Source organism: Pteropus medius, unplaced genomic scaffold (assembly GCF_902729225.1).
Source record: "Pteropus medius unplaced genomic scaffold, Ma_sr-lr_union100, whole genome shotgun sequence".
Classification (NCBI taxonomy): domain Eukaryota; kingdom Metazoa; phylum Chordata; class Mammalia; order Chiroptera; family Pteropodidae; genus Pteropus; species Pteropus medius.
The window spans coordinates 1,435,485-1,455,142 of NW_024353790.1; the positions used below are offsets into that span (position 1 = coordinate 1,435,485).

The window sequence follows — 19,658 nt, forward strand, 5'->3', positions numbered from 1 at the left end:
GGATCCTCGAGCTCCAGTCTGCCCTTCCGATGACGACAGCCCCCAGCCAACATCTTGATTTCACCATGAGAGACTCTGAGCCAGAACTAACCAGCTAGGCTGCTCCCAAATCTCTCGCCACAGAAATTGTGAGATAACGTTTGTTGTTTTAAGTTCCAGATTTGGGGGGTACTTCATTACGCAGCAATTGATAAGTAATAACGGACCCTGATTTGGGTCCCTGACCATACTTGTCATGTGACCAAAAGCAAGTAACTTAATTTTCCTAAGTCTCCATTTCCTCCTCGTCTGTCAAATGGGGATAACATTATCTTATAGGATAATTGTGACAATTAAATGACATATGCGTGCAAAGTGTTTACCACTGTGTCTGCTGAACATAAAACATTGCAAAATGTTAGTATCTAAAGCTTCGAACTCAAAAAAATTCTTAATTAGCTGTGTCATCAAACCTGAATCCGCAGAGCTGCAGCGAGGAGACTCACGTCACCTTCTGTAATGAGACCACTGAAATGGATGCTGGGAGAACCACGTCCGAGCTTCCCTGCAAAGAATTGGAGGGGGAAAAAAAGACCTTCAGTATACTGCCTTTTATAACCCATTGCTCCTTATAAAAAGCTGGCACATCCGGCGATGTTCTCCTTCGTAACCACAGGGGTCAGGACATGATGGCACAGCTGCAGTTAGGTCACAAGCCCCTGGCACAGCCTTGGGGCTCCTGATTGGGCCACAGACTTTAGAGTTAGACTGAATTCAAATCTTGCCTCTAGCTCTTACTAGCAATTGTGACTCTGAGCCTGTTAATTAATGGTAATATCAACCTCACAGAATTCTGTGAGACTTGAATGTGATATGGTATGTGAAGTACTTGGCATACGGTGTGTATGTTTAAACAATACATAGGAAATAAAAGCAATTTCACCCATTAATAGGAAGGATAAGCCCAGCCTAAGTGTTATGTGAAAGGTCAGGCTTTTTTTGATAATTTTAAAAATCTTTGTCATAAAAGTGATAGGACCAATTTTCCATCAAAACTGAGAAATTTTAGATTAATTTTAGGGATAACATGGTTTTCAAAATAAAGAGGCATTTAGAAGAATTCTGCTTTTCCTTCCTTTAGCTGGTACTTTAAGTTTATAAAAAGCAAATACACATGTAAAATACTTCGGCCTACATCTTGCCTGAGAGAAAAGAAACTTTTCTAATAGCAACTTTTTTGAATTCCTTCTTTTCTGGCCACTCTGCTTTTAAATTATCCATTTTGCTGACAGTCCTTTGTGAGAGAGAGCATAAAACACTGGAGTGTTTTGTGATGTTCTATGTCAATGTATTAGGGAGTTGGATAATCATGTCCCTCAGGTACTGTTTAAAGATTAGCAACACTTTGGTTTTATAAATCATATTCAGGCAAAAGCCAAGAATCTAGAGAATGAGAGATTTGTTTTGTTTTGTTTGAATCGCAAGAGATCTGATGTGAATGTGCTGTCCAACAACTGTAGGGAAGAAATATGCTTCTCTCATTCTTATCTCTACCTTTAAATGATGGAGAAATAGGAAAAAGCTACATTCTAGGAGCTGGTATCAACTTATAAATGCATGTTCCCAGAGCAGAATCACAAATACCCACGTGAATGAAGGCTATTTCACCTATAGAATTATACGGTAAATAATTCCTCCCATAATCTCAACCACTGCCTTGCATAAAATAGAAAGTGACTAAAACCAACAAAGATTTTAAAACATAACACAGAACACACAAAAACATAAAAATATATTTTAAACTTTAGAAAAATCTCGGAGGAACCAACAGTTCTCTTTCTGAGAAACAGTTATCTGAATTTCAGTCATGCTCTTGATGTCCTACTTTCTTTTGTTTCTACTATACGATCCAATAAAAATTAAGTGTAACACTTTTTTAGTGGAAAAAATGTCAGATGGTTATCTCAAGGTGACTAGATCAGAAATTACTGTTATTTTTTTCCGTGTACTATTTCGTATTTCACAAATTTTCTAACATGCACACTGTATTGTTTTCATAGTAGGAATCGATGCATCTTAAAACTAAATGAAAAGTTCTGAATCTTGAGAATTCGAAGCCATTAAGACGGTAACTCAGCCAATCAGGAATACGTCCTCAAGAAATTTCATGGCTAAAGAGAATAGAGAGAGGAAATCGTTATGTCCCCACCTGCCTGTGTGCGGGGAGGGCCCCACCTGAGGTTTGTCTACTCTTGCCCAGCAGGGGTCCAGTCCCAAACCAAACCCATCTTCCCACTTCTCCTAAACACTTTCCATTAACTCATGGTTCCTCCAGTGACAAGTCAATGAATCACTTTAAAAGACAGCCTTTCATGCATAATTTCTGTTCTATTAACCAAACTTTCCACAATAAGGAAATTTAAGGCTAAAGTGTTATAATACTTCCTCTAAAAATCAGAACAGGCCTTTCTGACAGGAGCTCTTTTGAGACCTCCCTGGGACTTCTGCCAGAAAAAATGAAGTGGGAGGGACCAAGGCAAATTCTTTCGTTTTCTTGCCATCTCAGTTACATGGAAAATGTTTCAGTGTTTTTTTTTTTTTGCAATCTGGCCAAGGGCATCCTTTTGATCAGAAAAGCACTGACCATACAGACTGAACTTGAAATATTTTCTACTCCTCCAGGAGAACAAGTTACTCCAAAAAAAAATTTATGTGAAGGTTTGAAAAGAGAAAGAACTAAAATTTACAAATTAGTACTGATAAAACTTTCAAAAAATTCTGGTGAATAGTTTTGAAGTAAAATATATTAACCTTGAAGGACAAATGGTAAAATCCAATAAATAAAATTTCAGTACAATTTTTCTGACAATTGTCAAGAGTTTCACTTGTAACTTAAAACATCTGAATTCTGCTATCAAATGACTATGTTTCACTTTTTAAAAAAGAATACAGCATAAGAATCTTCAGAGAAAGGGACATAATTAAAATATTAATATTAGCTTATAGAAGCAGCCCCTTTGAAATTGCTAAAACCAAATTAAGAAGGAAATAATACAGACTTGTTTATTCTAAATGGCTGAGCCTTTTTTAAAAAGTAAAAAACATGAAATATATTGTATTGAGAGCTAATTGAAATTAAAAATGAAAAACTAGCAATACTATATCTCAGAGATAGGTCCAAAACATCTAGAATTTCCTGGGGAAAAAAATTAAAGAAAAGAAGTAATAGATACAGTGGATTTTAGAATAAAGTTCAAAAGTCAGAAGCAAATATTCCAAGTGCATTAGAATAATGATTAAATTACATGCATGCCTAATTTTTACTCTAAAGCTGCCTTCCAACATTCTCAGAATTTCATCGGACCTCTTCCTTCCTTGGACTTGATTTTTCAAATATAAACTTACATTCTGCTAACATGAAGTCCGAAAGCTATTTTGTGTGTTGGCAACAATGAAGTGGAGGGAGAGAGTGGACCAATATTTACTGGCAGTGACTATGAGAAGGGGCCCTGCGCCCGAGGCGGGCATCTCATTTATCCTTCCCCACAGCCTTGCTCCCATCTTACCCAAGAGGATAATGGAGATCAGAGAGCTCGAGTTATTTGTTCAAGGTCACACAGCCTATGAGTACACTGCAGTTAAGAGTTAAAACAAACAAATCAAACTCAGCTCTGAGCCAGATCAATGCTGACCCCAAATTCCATGGTCTTTCCACTGCATTATATTCCCTTCCAATCCATAAGAGGGAAGGCTCACTGTCCCCCATTGTCCCCCAGCTCATTAGCATAAGCTCTGGGATACAGCCCAGGGTTCTACCCCCTCTTCGTACTAAATAGAATTATGTTTGCTTAAAATTATGCTGTAAACTACTCTGACCCACAAAGTTGCTGTTTTAATATGGTCCTCTGGACTCGAGACAAAAGACCAGTTTCTTCTTTGTCTCATTTGTTACATTAGGAAATAAGTCTTAATATTGAGGCACAATATGGTCTGGCGTTACAAAATCATAGCCCACTTCTTTTATTTGAAATATTTCTTTTAATAATAAAAAAGTTAATTAACTTTATAGCTAGAAAACTGAACATTGCTACATCCCTGTTGTAAATCTAAACATCAGAGTCATGCCACAGAAGACTGAACAGACCCAACAAGTTAGGTGTAATTGTTTTCTGAACACTACTTCTGGGATGTCAGCCATCAGGAAAATCCCTCCAGAGATTAGATATTCAATAAAATGCCTCTATAGAATTACCTCATCATAAAATCATAAATCATCATAGCCCATCTATTGTTATGGGGGGGGGTATAGGGAAATTCTGTACCATTAAGATGAGTATAAAAATTTCATTATAAAACCCTGCCTTCATTCAATCACGAGTTTATTAAAAATTCTTTTGCTCTTAAGTTTAAATAAAAGCACCTTTCCTTTTAACAATGCTTGAAAAAGACTATTCGTTTGTTCAAAGTGGCTAGATTATACAAAAAGTGGGGGGAGTCTTATACCAATTTACTCGCAGATTAAATTTTCATACTAATCAAAGTTGCTAAAATTAAAACTTGGACTATTGAGAAACGTAGTGCTGTTCTAAATAGTACCAGCTGGAAAACGTTCATCCATTTTTGTCAGCGCAGCATTTTTCATCTTTGTCTTTGTCCTGTCAGTCCTGCATTTTAGCGGGAGACACATTCAAGGAACTGTGTCTAAATCTGCAACTAACTTAAAACTGCACTCACTGTATAATTCTGAGCTTATGTTTGTTTACTCATCTAACGCTCAGTATTTACTGAGCACTTACTATGTGTCAGGCTCTATTCTGGGCTCTGGGTGTTCAAAAACAACAAGAAAACTACTACTGGACCAGATAAATTTAAAATTAACTGCATCAGTCTACACAAAGAATTGATAAATGAAAGCAAAATGCCTTGGTCTTCCCCACCCCGCAAGAGAATCGTTATATCGAAATGTCATGTTTTAAAGAATGTCTTTAAAAAAATTAAAGTCCTAAAGAGAAAATTGATTAAAAATGAGACATGGTTTCACTAATAAAATATGTCACCTTCATATAATCATAGGACCTAAAGGGATTCCAAAAGCACATAGAAACAGACTCTCTTATCTCTAGCCAGGATTGTGCCAAAATTGTCCTAAATATATAAACTCTAATAAAACACAGCGAGTAAATATTATAGCAAAGAAACATTCATTTAAAAGAAAAGTCATAACTGACTTTCTTAGTCTAACTAGGATTCTGAGCCATGTCCACCATTTGATTTTTTCAGGAAAAAAAATTACACCCAGAAACTACATTTATTTCAAAGAAGTTATTTAGAGCATGCCTTCTATTTGTTAAAAAGAACCATTAATCCCACATTCATATTATACTGCACCTAACTGATGTATTCATCTATAATACTCTTTGTCTAAGAGCTGAGTACAGGAGCATTCTGGAAAATTCCTGAGCATCTTCCCTTGCACTCAAGCCGCCCCACCCCCTTCAGCCCTAAGGGGTTTTTGATCTGATCGGTCAATTCCAGGAGAATTGGAGGGAGGTCCAATATTTTTCTTTAAAGAGTTATATAAATTTCAGTAATTCTTTTGGTATGTATTTTCTTTTCCTTCTAAAATATTCCATACAATTAAGTTGATTGCTTTTTCACCAAAAAAATGACAAATGGTTCCCTCGAGGTGACCAGATCAGACGTTATTTTTATTTCTTCTGGATACTATTCTCTATTTCACTCTCTTTTGTGGGGCCGCCTAGAAGGTTTCGAGTTCTAGAATCCTAGTGTGGTACTGGCAGAGGTGAAGAGGGCAGAGGCCTCCACCAGTTGGCTCAAGTTCATATCAGCTTTGGGGGAATAAAAACATTGCCCTCCAGGTCAGCTCAGGACACTCCTCCTCTCCATGCTGAAATCTGAAGACCACAGGTAACAAGAAAGGATACTGGACTCCCTTTGCCAGTGTCCCCTGCATACACAGGTTACTCCGGTACTGGGGAGGTAGCTGGGTGTGATCCAAAACCGGCTTTGCCTCAGTGTGTCCTTCTGTGAATGAGAAAGGGACAAGCCCTTGTGGGCCTGCTCCTACCGGCCCCTGGCTGGGTAGCCTGGTGCCGCCACACCCTGAGCTACTCTAACAGTGGGCCTGGTGTGGTCCAGGCGCTCCTGGATCCCTTGGCGAAATACCATCAAATATCAGATCAGCGCCAAGCCTAATGCCTCTTCCATTTCTAATCCTGATGTTTTTCACACTGTTCTGAGGTGTCTTGGGGCTGGAAAAGGGGCGGTCAGCACCAGGAGAAATCAGGGAAATACAAGGGTTGGTCTGCATTTCCCGTGCCTCTCGGCAACTCTGTTTTCATCTGCTTTTACATGGTGAGAGGTAGCTGAGATTTCTTTGGGAGAAAGGATTCTGCCGCCTTTTAAAAGACTATGAAAACGACTACTTCTAGTTGACCTCACACATGCAGAAATGATCTGCTTTAGGTCATGACCAATGTGACGGCTTGATGCTGGACGCCGGCAGGGGACGGCAAAGAGACAGCTGCTGTGGCCGCATCTCGGCTTCTCTTCGCTGGACAATATGGTTTCCGTGGGAGTAACCCAAAAGGTACGCACACCAACATTCTCATATGTTGACAATGACCAACACTTTAGGAATATACTCTTTTGAATAAGGAGAACATTTCTCATGCCGATCAAACCTATTTTTATCAGTGGCCCAGTGTCAATTTTAACACATTTACCTGACAGGAAGTCATGGGAACAGTTGAGAACAGCAGTTCCTGGTTGTATCCAAGAAAGCGGAATTTCTTCTGGCTTGGGCGAGCCTAAGACCACAATGTCAGCCTTGTGAAGCTAGAAAGAAAAACACAAGCACCACACACCTTTTAATCTGTAGCGTCAAGATGTGAGTAACGAGTAATGTCAAATGACTTCAAGGTCAGAGATAATCCCAGTTTTAGAGTTTCGTTCCACACTAAGGAACAGAATCACCTACTGATTGACTAATGTAGCGCACATTACAGAACGTAACAGAACGTGAAGATCATAGCTTAGAAAGAAAAGACTTTATCCATTTTCTTCAGGGTAGTCACTTCAGCATATAACCACGTACCATTTACATGTTTTCAGCACTCACTGCAATACCAAGAAAGAAGATGGGACAAAGAAAGCTCTGCTGATGGAAGGGAGACTGAAAGGTACACTGGTGTGGGTGGTGTCCTCGCACAGCAGCTCAGGAAAAAAAATAGGGATCATTGTAGTGAAGCCCCTTGAAGATCTGACCAGCGCAGGGGGCCTGCTGGCCTGTACAACTGCGTCATCGAAATTAGAGCCATATGGAATTTTTACTAGATCTATGGAAGGGTTTTCAAGAGCTCGAGAAAGAATCTCATTTTCCTCAAGGCTGGCTAGTCTCTTGTCAAACTGTTTTTTTTTTTTTTTTTTTTAAGGAAAGAATGCAACCACTACTGCAAAACACATTCATCACGTCCATCCCGTCCGGGTTTTGACAGCACAGCGCCGGAGGCACACGTCTGGTAGGAAGGTTATGTCCAGAGGTAGGATAAGAGGTTGGCTCTGAGCGCGAGCAAAGAATGACCACCCGTCCCAGCACCAACTAAGCCACCGATGACCTCCAATTGGATCCAGATGGGGAGGCGCAAAGGCGAAGAAGGAATCTTAGACCCTTGCAGGAAAATGGCTACGATTGCACGTGTCCACTTGGTGCGGTCGGTATTATCTCACTGAATATCCCAAATATGTGAGGGTGGCGTTACTACACCTATCCAACAGACAAGGAGACTGAGGCTCGCTGATTGTAAGTTATGTCATGGTGTGTCCTTTTTCCCTAGTGGACCCAGCTTTGGAATTCTCCGAGGCAGAAAGAGAGGGGAGCGTCCCACTGTCTGCTCTCCGCGCGGAGGGCCATCCCTCCATTGCTCTTTCCACAGACTTCAATGACTGCAGACTCTGTGATCAAAGAGGAGCGGAAGACAAACACGAAACAGGCTGATCGCCGAAGAGGTCAGGGAAGAAGCGAGCCTGCTCCTCAGCCTGGTGGTCTGGGGCACTGTTTAGATCAGAGGCTGCATTCGCTAAGTCTCTTAGGCATCCTGGGAAAAGAGCTGGCGGTCGGGGGAAGCAAACCCGTGACAGTCCTATCTGGTTTATGAACAAAAAAGCCCCGATCTCAGGCAGCTCCAAGTCCCTGACAGAGGAGGAACACGGTAACGATTCAAACACGTGTCTTTTCAAAGGGCCAACAAAGCCAACTTCTAAAAGTTAACATCCCAGAAACATTTGATCATGCAAACAGGACAGAGTGAATTAACATTCATTGAGTGCCACTAATGAGCCGAACAGTGCTTGCTGCTTTTCAGTCCCGTACTTAAGGCACAGGAAGATGAATTCACTGAAATGGCATCTCAGTGAATCAACTATATAAATCGCATTAAAAAGACAAGTCCCAACTAAAACAACCATTCTTCCTGTATGTTCATAGCCAATTATACCAATAATCTAGTGTGTTAATGCCACACGTGTTCTCTATAGATAGATCTGAAAAGCAACTAGACCTCAGGGCGATGTTGTATTTTGGGGAAAAGAATGTTCTTATGGGAAGAGGATTTTACACATATCTAAATAAGAAAACGTACTTCTTCATTTACCTATACCACTGCGGATATTCAATCAGAGTAAGCCTCAAGAGAAACATAAATGTTCAACACTTGTTGACAATGATCAGCAGATAAGAAACACCATTTTGCTGTATTTTCATGCACAATAGCAGCAGAAACAGAACATGTTAAAACACCTATAAAAAGCTAATATGTACAAGACTGAAATGTTCATTTTGGAAAAAGCCGGGGATCACAGGTTCACATAAGTCCCCCTAGAACACTCAGTTTCTTACACATGGCATCTTTGATACAATCTATTCTTTTCATTACCTATAAATCTCAGAAATCTCATTCCGACCCCTCAACTCTGGACTGAAACAAAACTAAAGTGGGCTGTGCTAATAAGTGACTGAGAGACAGTCGATCCCACAGAGAAAAGACAAAAATCAGCAATGATCGCATCCTGGCTGCTAATTCTTTCTGGAAGGGAAAAGTGCAAGATGCTTAAATCCATAAATAACCCACTGAGGACCAGGGAAGATTTTATTGAGCTAAAATTCAAGGAGAATTATCGTCTCACTGGCAGTTTCTACTTTCCTCTTTCCAAATGGGAAAGACCCTGGCCAGAACCTGGCCTGAAACTTTACCTCATAACAAAATATTGCTTTCTCTGCTGAGACCTGAGTGGAGGCAGCTTAAAGAGAACCGCCCACTCCCCAGGCATAAGACCAAATGTTAAAACAATAGCAAGACATGGACACGTAGCCATTTAACGTGGAGCATGTGGGAGTCCTATAGAGTTTAGAGGGGAGAGGGAGGAAAGATGTGATTTGCAAAGTTCGAAGGAACGTCATCATTTTGTATTTAGCGAACAAAATGCATTGAAAAATTTAAACTACAGAAAGTACAGCTTCAGCCTTCTGGCTAGAAGACAGAATTTATCTTCTATCAACGTGTTTCGAAAGGGTACCTGTATTTAAGAATCTCAGGTATGAGATTTGTGTCTATTGTATACCAAAAGTTGGGATGGGTTTTAAAAAAAAGGTTGAGAGGTATTTTTGAAGAACTGTGCTTTATATTCCTGAGACCTATGAAACCTGTTTCTATACCTTTCAAAATTATCAACATAGTACAGAAAATAAAGTTCAAAATGAAGAACAGTACTTTACAAAATCAACAACAGGTGCTTTCTCCAGCAAAAACACACTTCTAAACTTACAATTGCTAAAGAGGATAAAAGCGATCCAGCTTTCTTTAGTGAACACACTCATTCACCTGCCATCTCTCGAGTGCCACTTGGGGCAAACACTGAGAATGCTGAGGATTCAAAAATAAAACTCCCTGTCTACAGAGTTTAGAGCTGGGATCTTCAAGATGGCGAAGCATGAGAGAGAGAGAGAAAGATGGAGAAGCACAGGGCAAACCAATGAGATGGGAAAAGAAAAGATCGAACACTTGAATTCTACTTATTTTGCCCACAAAGTTAGGAAAGAAAGTTTTACTAGTATTTAATAGCTGGATCGACATCCTGTTCTTGATCAGTCAGTCCCTGTGTGTCATCTGCGCAGCTGTCACACACAGAAAGTACAGGGAGGACTCCGGAGGAAGGGAGGTGGCCCCTTACTTGTTCTTCCACTTTCAATGAATGGGGACACAATGAGCCTGATTAAGTGGCTTTATAGGTCACATTATCTCCCACAGAAGGTTCTTCACAGTGCTTCATAGTGACAGGGCGTACCTGTGAAATTTTCTGTGGCACGGAGGTTCCTTGACTATCTCATGGCAAAGTCCTAAAAAGAGTTAGGCGGTTTTCTTTTTTAGGAAATGTCTCGTTTCTTTCCCTAAATGCCAAATTTCCAAATTTGCTGACCTTTTCTTGATAATAGACAAGTAGCTGTCAGACTAGGCTACTTTCTTCGTCCTCACATCATCACACGTGTTTTAGGAAGATTACTCTGGAAGCTGGGCGGAGAATGGACCGGAGCGGGTGACAAGGAAGGCACGAGGCTGAAACATGCAAGAGGAGACATCTGGGAGGAAGCTGGGTGCCATGAGCCTGGAACTAGGGAAGGCCAGGGAGGGTGGGGCTGCAGGTGGGAGCTGTCAGCACATAGCTGTAGTTAAAACCAGCAGTTTGGATAAGATCTCCAAGGGAGATCTGGGGAGGACTGTCCTAAATAGTAAGAGAAGAGGAACAATGGACTTGACTGTGGTGTGGCTCAGGAGGTAGGAAAGAGGGACGGTATTTTAAGGAAGGCAAAGGAGAAAGGGTGTGGCTGACAGGCTTGAATGACATCCAAAGGCTAAAAGCGGAAAAAACTCATTTTTGGCAATTAGGAATTAATCAGTGACTTTACTACAGAAAACCCCACTTCATGCGCAGCAAGTGATCTCATCCTGGGAAAATCTTCCTTTCAGGAATTGGGTATGTTTCTTTTTTCTACTGTCAGCCATGATCAGAACAGATTATTGGCCTGTTATCTATGGTTATTTTATAAATCAGAATGACTACAAGCCAAATGAACAATTAGGGATTATGATTACAGCACTTGCGGACCAATTTTTCCCCTAAAGGATAATAAATGACCTTTCTTTTCCTAGAGGTTCCTACATTCACCTCTTACATCATCATTCGATGTATTTACTGCTCAGTGTATGATAAAAGAGTATCACAGATACTTGGTTGTGTCCAACGTTATAGAAAAGATAATTAGTTCATCTTTAAATGACCTTGATACTCACATAAGTTATGACAGACGATAAAATGAAAATGTAACCTCAAATCTAGCAATGGATATATTTTGGATGATTCATCAAAAATAATTCTCTTCCTTATAGAAAAATAAAATTAAAAAGTCTGAGAGACAGAGAGACTGCGTGTGTGTGTGGGGGGGGCGGAGGGTGAAAAGGAATCTACTGTGACAAAGACTCAGAAGCACGCAGCACAAAAATGAGGAAATGGCCAAGTGACAGTTCCGAGAGCAATGCTTAGCGAGCCACATGTCACAGAGGCATGGCAGCCTTCATGAGTTGCATTTATGCTATTAACCACATAGTTTATGATTTTTTAAAATTTATTTTCATTTTAACTTTTCAATTTTTCAATTACGGTTGACATTTAATATTATATTAGTTTCAGGTGTATGGTATGGTGGTTAGACATTTCTATAACTTAAGAAGTGATCCCCTCAATAAGTCAGAGACCCAGCTGGGTTGTCTATAGCACGTTCAAGTGAATGCAAATTGATGTGGCTGTGGGAAATTAGCTTTGCATTTCCCGACACATCTATGCTTTCCAATTCTGAACCTCGAATTGCACATCAAGATTTCTGCATTCCACTTCCTTTGACTAACTCTGGGTCTTAGTTGCCTCCTCTGAAAAGTGAGAGAGCTGCATTTGACAGAAAGAAACTCAGGTGCAGAGGGTGGAGTCACAAAACTTGTGAGGCTCTACTCCTTTGCATCGATGACCAGGGTCAAGGCACTCTGCATAACACCTCGTTTTCAGGTGTTTTCATATATTAATGAGATAACATAAGAATATGAGAAAACGAAGTCTTTACACAAATGTAAAGTGCATTGTTGTTATAGATTCTGTTTAAGATTAAATATTCTGATTCTACATCCTTAAAAAGCATTTACACTGGAGGAGAAGGAATGGCAGAGCTAGGCTCTGCCGATGATGCAGAAAGGTAAACAGGGATGATACGCAGGTGGACTGGAGATGTTACTGGCCTGTTCTCTGCAGGACACAGCCTGGAGCCTTCTCCTTTTGTGCAGTCTGTACCTTGAACCCCGTAAGAAAACAAGCCAATTTGGCCACATGTCCATTAGTTTCAATAGATTCTCTCACAAATCCTTTTCTCCACATTGCTAAATATATATGGCCTGATTTGGGGGCTTTTTAAAAAGTTCTGTTCACCTTTCTCTCTGGTTTTGATGATCAGGAAGAAGCAAGAGTGAAAAGATAGGGCGCTGACGTCCAAAGGCGCTTGCAGACCCTGAATAGTCGAAAACCTGTCAGAGCACAGGGGCTTACGTTACTCAGGTCACTTAATCACACATTACCGAGCCACCCTGGCATGGGCTTGGCACAGGATCTGTGGTGCCCTAGGGCTGGGGGCTATTTTCCCCACCCGACTCTCAGCACAGTGGGGGAAGAGAGGGACTCACAGCGATGAGGTGGTCCTGTATGTCTGCACCTCTGACCAGGGTGTCCTCACCCCACCAGGGAAGGAGGACACCTTCCCTCTGAGGAATGAGCCTGGAGGGGTGGTGACAAGCCCAGGCCTCAGTCCAGTTCTCTTAAAACAACAGTGAACGCATCACAAGCCTAATGTTTTGGGCCTTGGTCTCTCTGATGCTCGTGATTTGAACTTTCAGGCACCTTTGGGTTTTAAAGGTTAGAGATTAGACTTTATGTGATTACCTAGAAGAAGAGCTGACATGGGATAGTGGCTAAAAATATAAGCTGTAGTGCCACCTCCATTATTTTAAAATTACAGATAACTGGAAAGTCTCTTTACCTCTCTGAGCCTCAATTTCCTCATCTTTGATATGGGGAGAATGACAGTCCTGTCTAATCGGATGACGACACGGAATAAGTGAGAAAACACGAGTAAAGGATACTACCTGGTTTAGCGTGACTACTAACTTGATTTACGTTAACTACCATTGTTGCTGTTACAATACGTTACTAGTTTAAGTGTAGCCTCTCCTGTTAAAAATAATTATCCTGCTCATCAGTAACCTTAAAGGTCAGAAGACAGTGGGGTGACATATTTAAAGCACTGGAAGAAAAAAAAAATCTGTCAACTGAGAATTCTATATCCAGCAAACCTAGACTTTAAATAAAGGGAAATTAACACACTTGCATATTAATAAAAGCTGAGGGAGTTCTTTATTGCTAGATCTGCCCTACAAGAAATGTGAATGGGGATCCTTCAGGAAGGACACTGGATGGTAAGTCCAAGCTGTATGAGGAAATAAGGATCTCGGGAAGAGTCAGCATTATTGCATTTTTGGTTTATGGCTACACTTTTTATTTCTTACAGTATTTAAAAGACAAATGCATTATAAATTATAAATATATATATGTTTTAAAGGAGAGTTATTATGTAACTCACTAATTTAATACGGTTTAAAAGCTAGGTTTTTTTCCCCCCCATCTTTGGAAAAGAAATTATTCTTTTTTCAAGATTTCACATGCATAATACAAATATATTTAGAATTTTCCAGTTCACTTTTAAAAGTCTTTTATATGCTACGCACTGAATTTAAACTAGAAATGACTTTATAATTTAGCTTTGCTCAAAAAATTATATACTTTGATCTTTCAAATGTGAATGAGCTATATTTTTTCTTTCTTCTGTTAGTACTAGTTTTGGAGGTCTCTGTGCTCGGAGGAAAAATGAGACCTTCTGAGAAAAACAAAACTAAACAGTTCTCTTATTTCTGGGTTACTTCTTATACCCGTCGCTGGGACTGCTGAGATTTGTCACAGCTGGAGGCTGTTCACCATTGTCATCCAGCAGCATCTAACACAGATGCAGAAGAGGCTGGGGAAGCATGTGAGGGGGTGCACACACAGAGCCCCCCACTTCCCTAGAGAGGGATGCCCCTCTGCCTCCTAAGGACTAAATGCAGAACATTCTCTCACCTCAGACTGCTTCTGGCATCAGGGTGAACTCATCTTATCTGCACATCTAGGACAATTCTCACTGGGCAGATGGCTCTGTCCGGCCCTCACAGAGGGGTCATTCCACCCCAGGGGCTGAGGAAGCAGAGTGTGGGGCCTAAGTCTGAGGGAGGAAGGAGGGCGATTCCTTAGCCCTATGTAAAAACATCACACCCAGTGCTCTGGCTCACTGACCTCTGACGCTCCAGAACATGAAGCTAATTTGGACAAATGCCCAGACAGTCTGTCCCTCCTCCACATCTAATGCATAACGCATCTCAAAGCTCAGAATCAAAGCAGGATGCTGACTACTCTTAATTTTCAATGATATACTCAGATGGCCATAAGCTATAAAGCTACCAAATACAGAAATCTAAATCTACTATTATTTTTTTCTAGAACTCTAGAAAGGCAAGTCTCAATTCCTTGTGCTGAGGCTCCATGGAGATTTCATGCATAATCAATATCCAAAGAAGGTCCTTAGACTCAGGCAGGTTGAAAGACAAATGATCCATTTCTACGTAACTAATCTGATGTAACTGTTCCTCAAAACTGTAGGGCCTGGAAAGAATAGAAGGTAAAGCGAAGCCCCCAGCAGACGTGACGTGAAGTAAAGTGGGTTCCCAGTATCAGAAGAATCATGGGAAGGCAGAGGTCTACAGCCACAGAGCGAAGGGCGCCTGTTTCATTAATTAAAGGCGAGGGCACTCCTGGCGAGGGCCGAAGCCGGGCGCCCACTGTCTCTGGGGCGCCGCCTCTTAGTTTGCTTTGGTTTAGTCTCCTCGGCCTCTGCATACTATTGGGGAACCACAGAGACAGAGCGACTTTCTCCTTCTCCCCAGCCACACGGTGGGAGCATGTATACCAGGCTTCCAATGAGATCCTGGATCCTGCTCTGGTTTACCTCCTTAGGATTTGCTTGACCCACCTGCCTTTCCCCCTCGTGGATCAATTACGTGTCTGCAGGGTGAAACCTGCTAGTGTCTTTCCTGATTCACCATTAACAGCAGCCAAGCCTTTAATATGAATATGAAGAGGTGCCAAGTTCTGAGCTGAGCAAACTTACACGATTAGTGAATTCTCACAGCAGCTCTATGAGTGAGGAAGTATCGTGAACCTGTCTCAGTGACAAACAGCTGTGGGTTCAAGCCTTAGCTGCTGCCTCATGAGACAGGTTCACAGAAGTTAGGCAGCAGCTAAGGCTTGAACCCACAGCTGTTTGTCACTGAAGCCTATGTTCTATCACTTACTGAGGACGCCAATGTGTTTGACTCCAAACCTTCGAAGGCAGTTCCTGCTGGTTGCAGGAGGTTGGGATTACTTGAAGGTCATCTAAAGCTTCAAAGGCTATATGCAGTTTAGGAGGTGGTAGACAAGACTCTAGCGTTACATGGTCACCCCCTGACCCCCGAATCCTTCACACCGTTGGCTTTAGAAATCTCCAACCAGTTGTCCATCAGAGATTCTTGTTCCATGTCAGGTACAAATATGCACGTGAGAAATGCTTCTCAAAGACAATTCCCTTTGACCTATTGGCTATAAGCCTTGGCTTACCCTTTTCTTTCCCCAGCACGTATCATTGCTAATAATGAAAAGCTAAATGGACTAGAATCTTAAAATGCACTGTTATTCATTTCTCGTGAAATTAGAAGACAAAAATCCCAATCTGTTGTTAAATTTATACATTCGATGTCTTTCACAGTGACGCTTTTCCAAGGATGGGGCAAGAGTGGACACAGCCTGTCCTGGCTGGGTGCCCCAGGATGCTAACCTGTGCATAGATGTTCTTTGTACCACATTAACTGCCACCGCTGTGGTCTGCAGAGGGCCTGCTGACCTTTTTGAAACAAGGCCCAGCAATAGCCTGCGTTTTAGAAATAAAATATAGGAATAGTGAAAAGTCAAAAGTCAAGCAGAAGTATGGAGGCATATTAGCAGGGAAGTAAGTGGCTAGTGACATGCTAGGCTGCTAGCTTGAAAGACGAGAAGATACAGGCTTTACCCTGCAGTAGGATGGGAGCCTGTCATACATATGTAGGCCAGGTAGAGGGGGCTGAATATTAGATACCAAATAAACTACAGAGACAAGTATGGGGAGTCCTGAATCTTCCTTTCCATATTTTTGGCTACAAAGATGAAGCGATAAAGAGAGTGAAAGTTGACAGGCTCTAAGATTCATGGTGGTGCTGTTTTAAGTACCAAGGACTTAAGAATAAAATGTGTGGGTGCAACATGAGTTATTAGAGAAACTTCTTACATCTACAAAAACAGGAAAGTTACCCAATTTCTAGATTCTCTAGAGAGTAAAGCTACTTAATCGTTCTCAAAGTTAGAAAGATTTATACCAAAGAAGGCATGTGATTTATTTCTATAATAAAAAAGTACTTTAAAAGATGTCTTTGTTTTTCAAAAATACAGATACAACTAGCAAAAGTATCTGTGACAGCTGTGAAAACATTCGATTGCCAACGAAGGCATTTTTCTCTCTTTCACCACAGCTGTTCGGTTCAGGGCAAGGTTTATTTTCCTCTCCTACTAAGCTCCTAGATCAAAAATTCTGCGTTCTAAATGACAGAACATCGCCCTTGAATTTTCTTGAGTAGGCTGCCACCATGTGGTGACCACTAAAAAAAGCACCTAAGTTTGAGTGTAATTGACAGACCACACTCCTGAGCTGTCTGAAAACAAGAAAAGAATTAAATATCTTTGATCCACTCGCCACTCAAACATTGTAAGTCTCAGACCAGAGGCCTGCCTTCTCTGGTTTCATTCACATGTGACAACGGAGGAATGTGTACTTTTAGATTTCATTCTGCACTAATTTACTGTACTATGTGTGCTGTTAACTCCACTTTGCTTGAAATGTGTGGACTGCATTGTTATTTTTTGAAATGAAAAAACTTTATCAACTATTTCAGACATGAAAATATAAAAGAAGACTATAACACATCTGGATATCCCACCCGTTGCCCAGTTTAAGAGAAAAAGACGTGACGATTACAAGTGAATGTCCCCAAGTCTCCCTTCTCTCCTACATCCACATCTTTGTCTCTGCCAGACGTTTCTGATTTATTTGGTTCACAGTTCTCATTCATTTCTTTATACTTTCACTTTAATGTGTATGTAGCCCTAAAAATTTATACTTATAGATTTGCTCTTAGACTTCATATAAATGGTGTTTATGAAATGAAATATATCCTTCCGCAATATCCTTGTTTTTTTCAATGAATGCTGTTTTAAAAACTTCTTCCACGTTGATATTTATAGCTCTAGTTTTCTTTCAAAATTATCTTGCTTTTGTCCTTGTGCTTCCTTATTAATTTTAGAATCATCTTGTCATAGTCTACATAACAATATTATGTCAGGATTTTGATTCAAATCCATAGATTAATTTTGGGAGTATTAGTATCTTTAAGATATCGAGTCTTCTTGTCCATGAACATGGTATTCCTGCTTTATTTGGGTCTTAATGAGCTTCATCAAAATTATATAATTTCTTACAAAAGATCAGATATGACTTTTGTTAAATTTATTCCTAGGTGCCTTATATTCTCATTGATATTGGAAATTGTTTTTAAAAATTTAATTTTCTAACTGTAGGTGTGCTGTTTAAAAATACAATTAGTTTTTGCATGTTCCTTTTATACCCAAGAACCAAGCTTAACTCTTATTAATTTTCATATTTTTAAATATGCACTTTTGATATCGATAACTATATCATCTAGTTTGGTATTTTCTTTCCCACTCATAAAATTTTCTTTCTTTCTTTATATTGCTGCTAGAAATTCCCATATAGTGCTGGTAAGGAGTACTGATAACAGGCATCCTTGTCTTTCCTAATTTTAAAAGAAATGTTTCTAATATTTCCCTCTTAGATGAGATACCTGCTATAACTTTCATAGATGTTTTTATTGAATTAAGGAATTCCTTTAAATTCCTAGTCTAAGAAGTTTTCTAAAAAAATATCAGAAAGGACACTAGATTTTATCAAATGACTTTTCTTCATCTACTATAATGAGTATAGTTTTTAATCTGATAACATGAATTACATTAATGGATATTCTGAAGTTAACTCACCTTTGCAATCCTACAATAAGCCCGACCTGGTGTTGGATTCGGTTTTCTAATATTTTGCTAACAATTATTTCATCTGTATTCATAAGTGAAGTTGGTCTGTAACTGCCCTTTAGCATCTTGTCCTTGCCTGGCTTGGGCACTAATAAAATGAGTTAGGGAGTGTTCTCTTTTTCTCTATTCTCTGGAGAAAAGATTATGATCTGTTCTTTGACTGCGATAGAACTAATTCGTAAAACTACTCATTGCCTTTTTTGTTTGCTTGTTTGGTGGGCAGATTGATTCAACGTCTTTGATGTATATAAGTCTATTCAATTTTACTTAAATCTATTTTGCAAGTTACATTTTCTAGGAAAGTCTTCGTTTCGTACCAATTTTCAAATGTGACAGCTGAAAGTTGTTCATATTTCCTGTTTTAAAAAATAATTTTTGTTTCTGTGGTTATGTACCCTTGTTCGTTCTTAACATTGCCGGCGCTCTCTTTTTGTCTTGATTATTTTGGCTAATGGTGTGTCTATTTTGCTAGACTTTTCCAAGAACCAACTTTTGGCTTTATTGATAATCTCTCATACATATATATTTTTTTCTATTTTATTAACCTGTGCTCTTTATTGTTTTCATCCTTTGAGATTTTCTGCTGATCTTTCTCCAACTTCTTACATTAAATGCTCAGCCTATACATTTCCATCCCTTCTCCTTTTCGAACATAAGCATTTAAGCTCACGTTGTGCACAGGGATAAGGCTTACCTTGCTTTGAAGCTGAGGTGTTTTCCACTGGGAGCTCATTGTCATGGACCCTTTTCTCTGGAACAGGCATTGCAGGGCAGCTTCCAGAGACCCATGGGCTCCTACTATCAAGATCTTCTTTCCATCTAAGTTGACACCTGCTCACCAAACAGAAATCGATATTACAACCAAAACATCCTCCCACACAGCTTTATCCTAAGGAAAAATAGCCTTTTAAAACCTGGCCCTCTGAACACCAGCCTACAGTGACTATCAGTCATGATCTCCTCTCTATTTTTTTTGATGGTACAGTGACCGAGAATCATTACTCTGATAACCCATATGATGGAAAAACTGTCTATTCGGATTATCTCAGAGATTTGAGCTTGATGGCTTATCCCTAAAGATGTGTCTTGAAAGTTAATCTTCCAATAGAACTCTGGTATAAATTTTGGAATTTTTGTGTGATTGTTGCTTGTTCAGGTCGGGGTGGGGGTAACGGTATTTGCTTCTTTTTTTTACTCAAGTTGGAGTTGAGAAAAATTTAGTAAGTTGAATTTTTATGTACTCAGCTAGA

At 40.0% G+C, this 19,658-nt stretch overlaps 1 protein-coding gene across 2 annotated transcripts in view; it reads right to left on the reverse strand.

The window, feature by feature from the left end:
* MTHFD1L (methylenetetrahydrofolate dehydrogenase (NADP+ dependent) 1 like) overlaps positions 1-19,658 on the reverse strand; it is a 167,009-nt gene that overhangs the window by 135,512 nt on the left and 11,839 nt on the right. For both annotated transcript variants that reach the window (XR_005650379.1, XM_039851354.1), the window contains exons 7-9: positions 19,103-19,239; positions 6,726-6,837; positions 453-544 (exon numbers count right to left, since the gene is read on the reverse strand). Coding sequence is in view for 1 of the 2 variants with exons in the window: in XM_039851354.1 (XP_039707288.1) it covers positions 453-544; positions 6,726-6,837; positions 19,103-19,239 (341 nt within the window). In the remaining variant the exon portion in view is untranslated. The remainder of the gene's footprint in view (positions 1-452; positions 545-6,725; positions 6,838-19,102; positions 19,240-19,658) is intronic.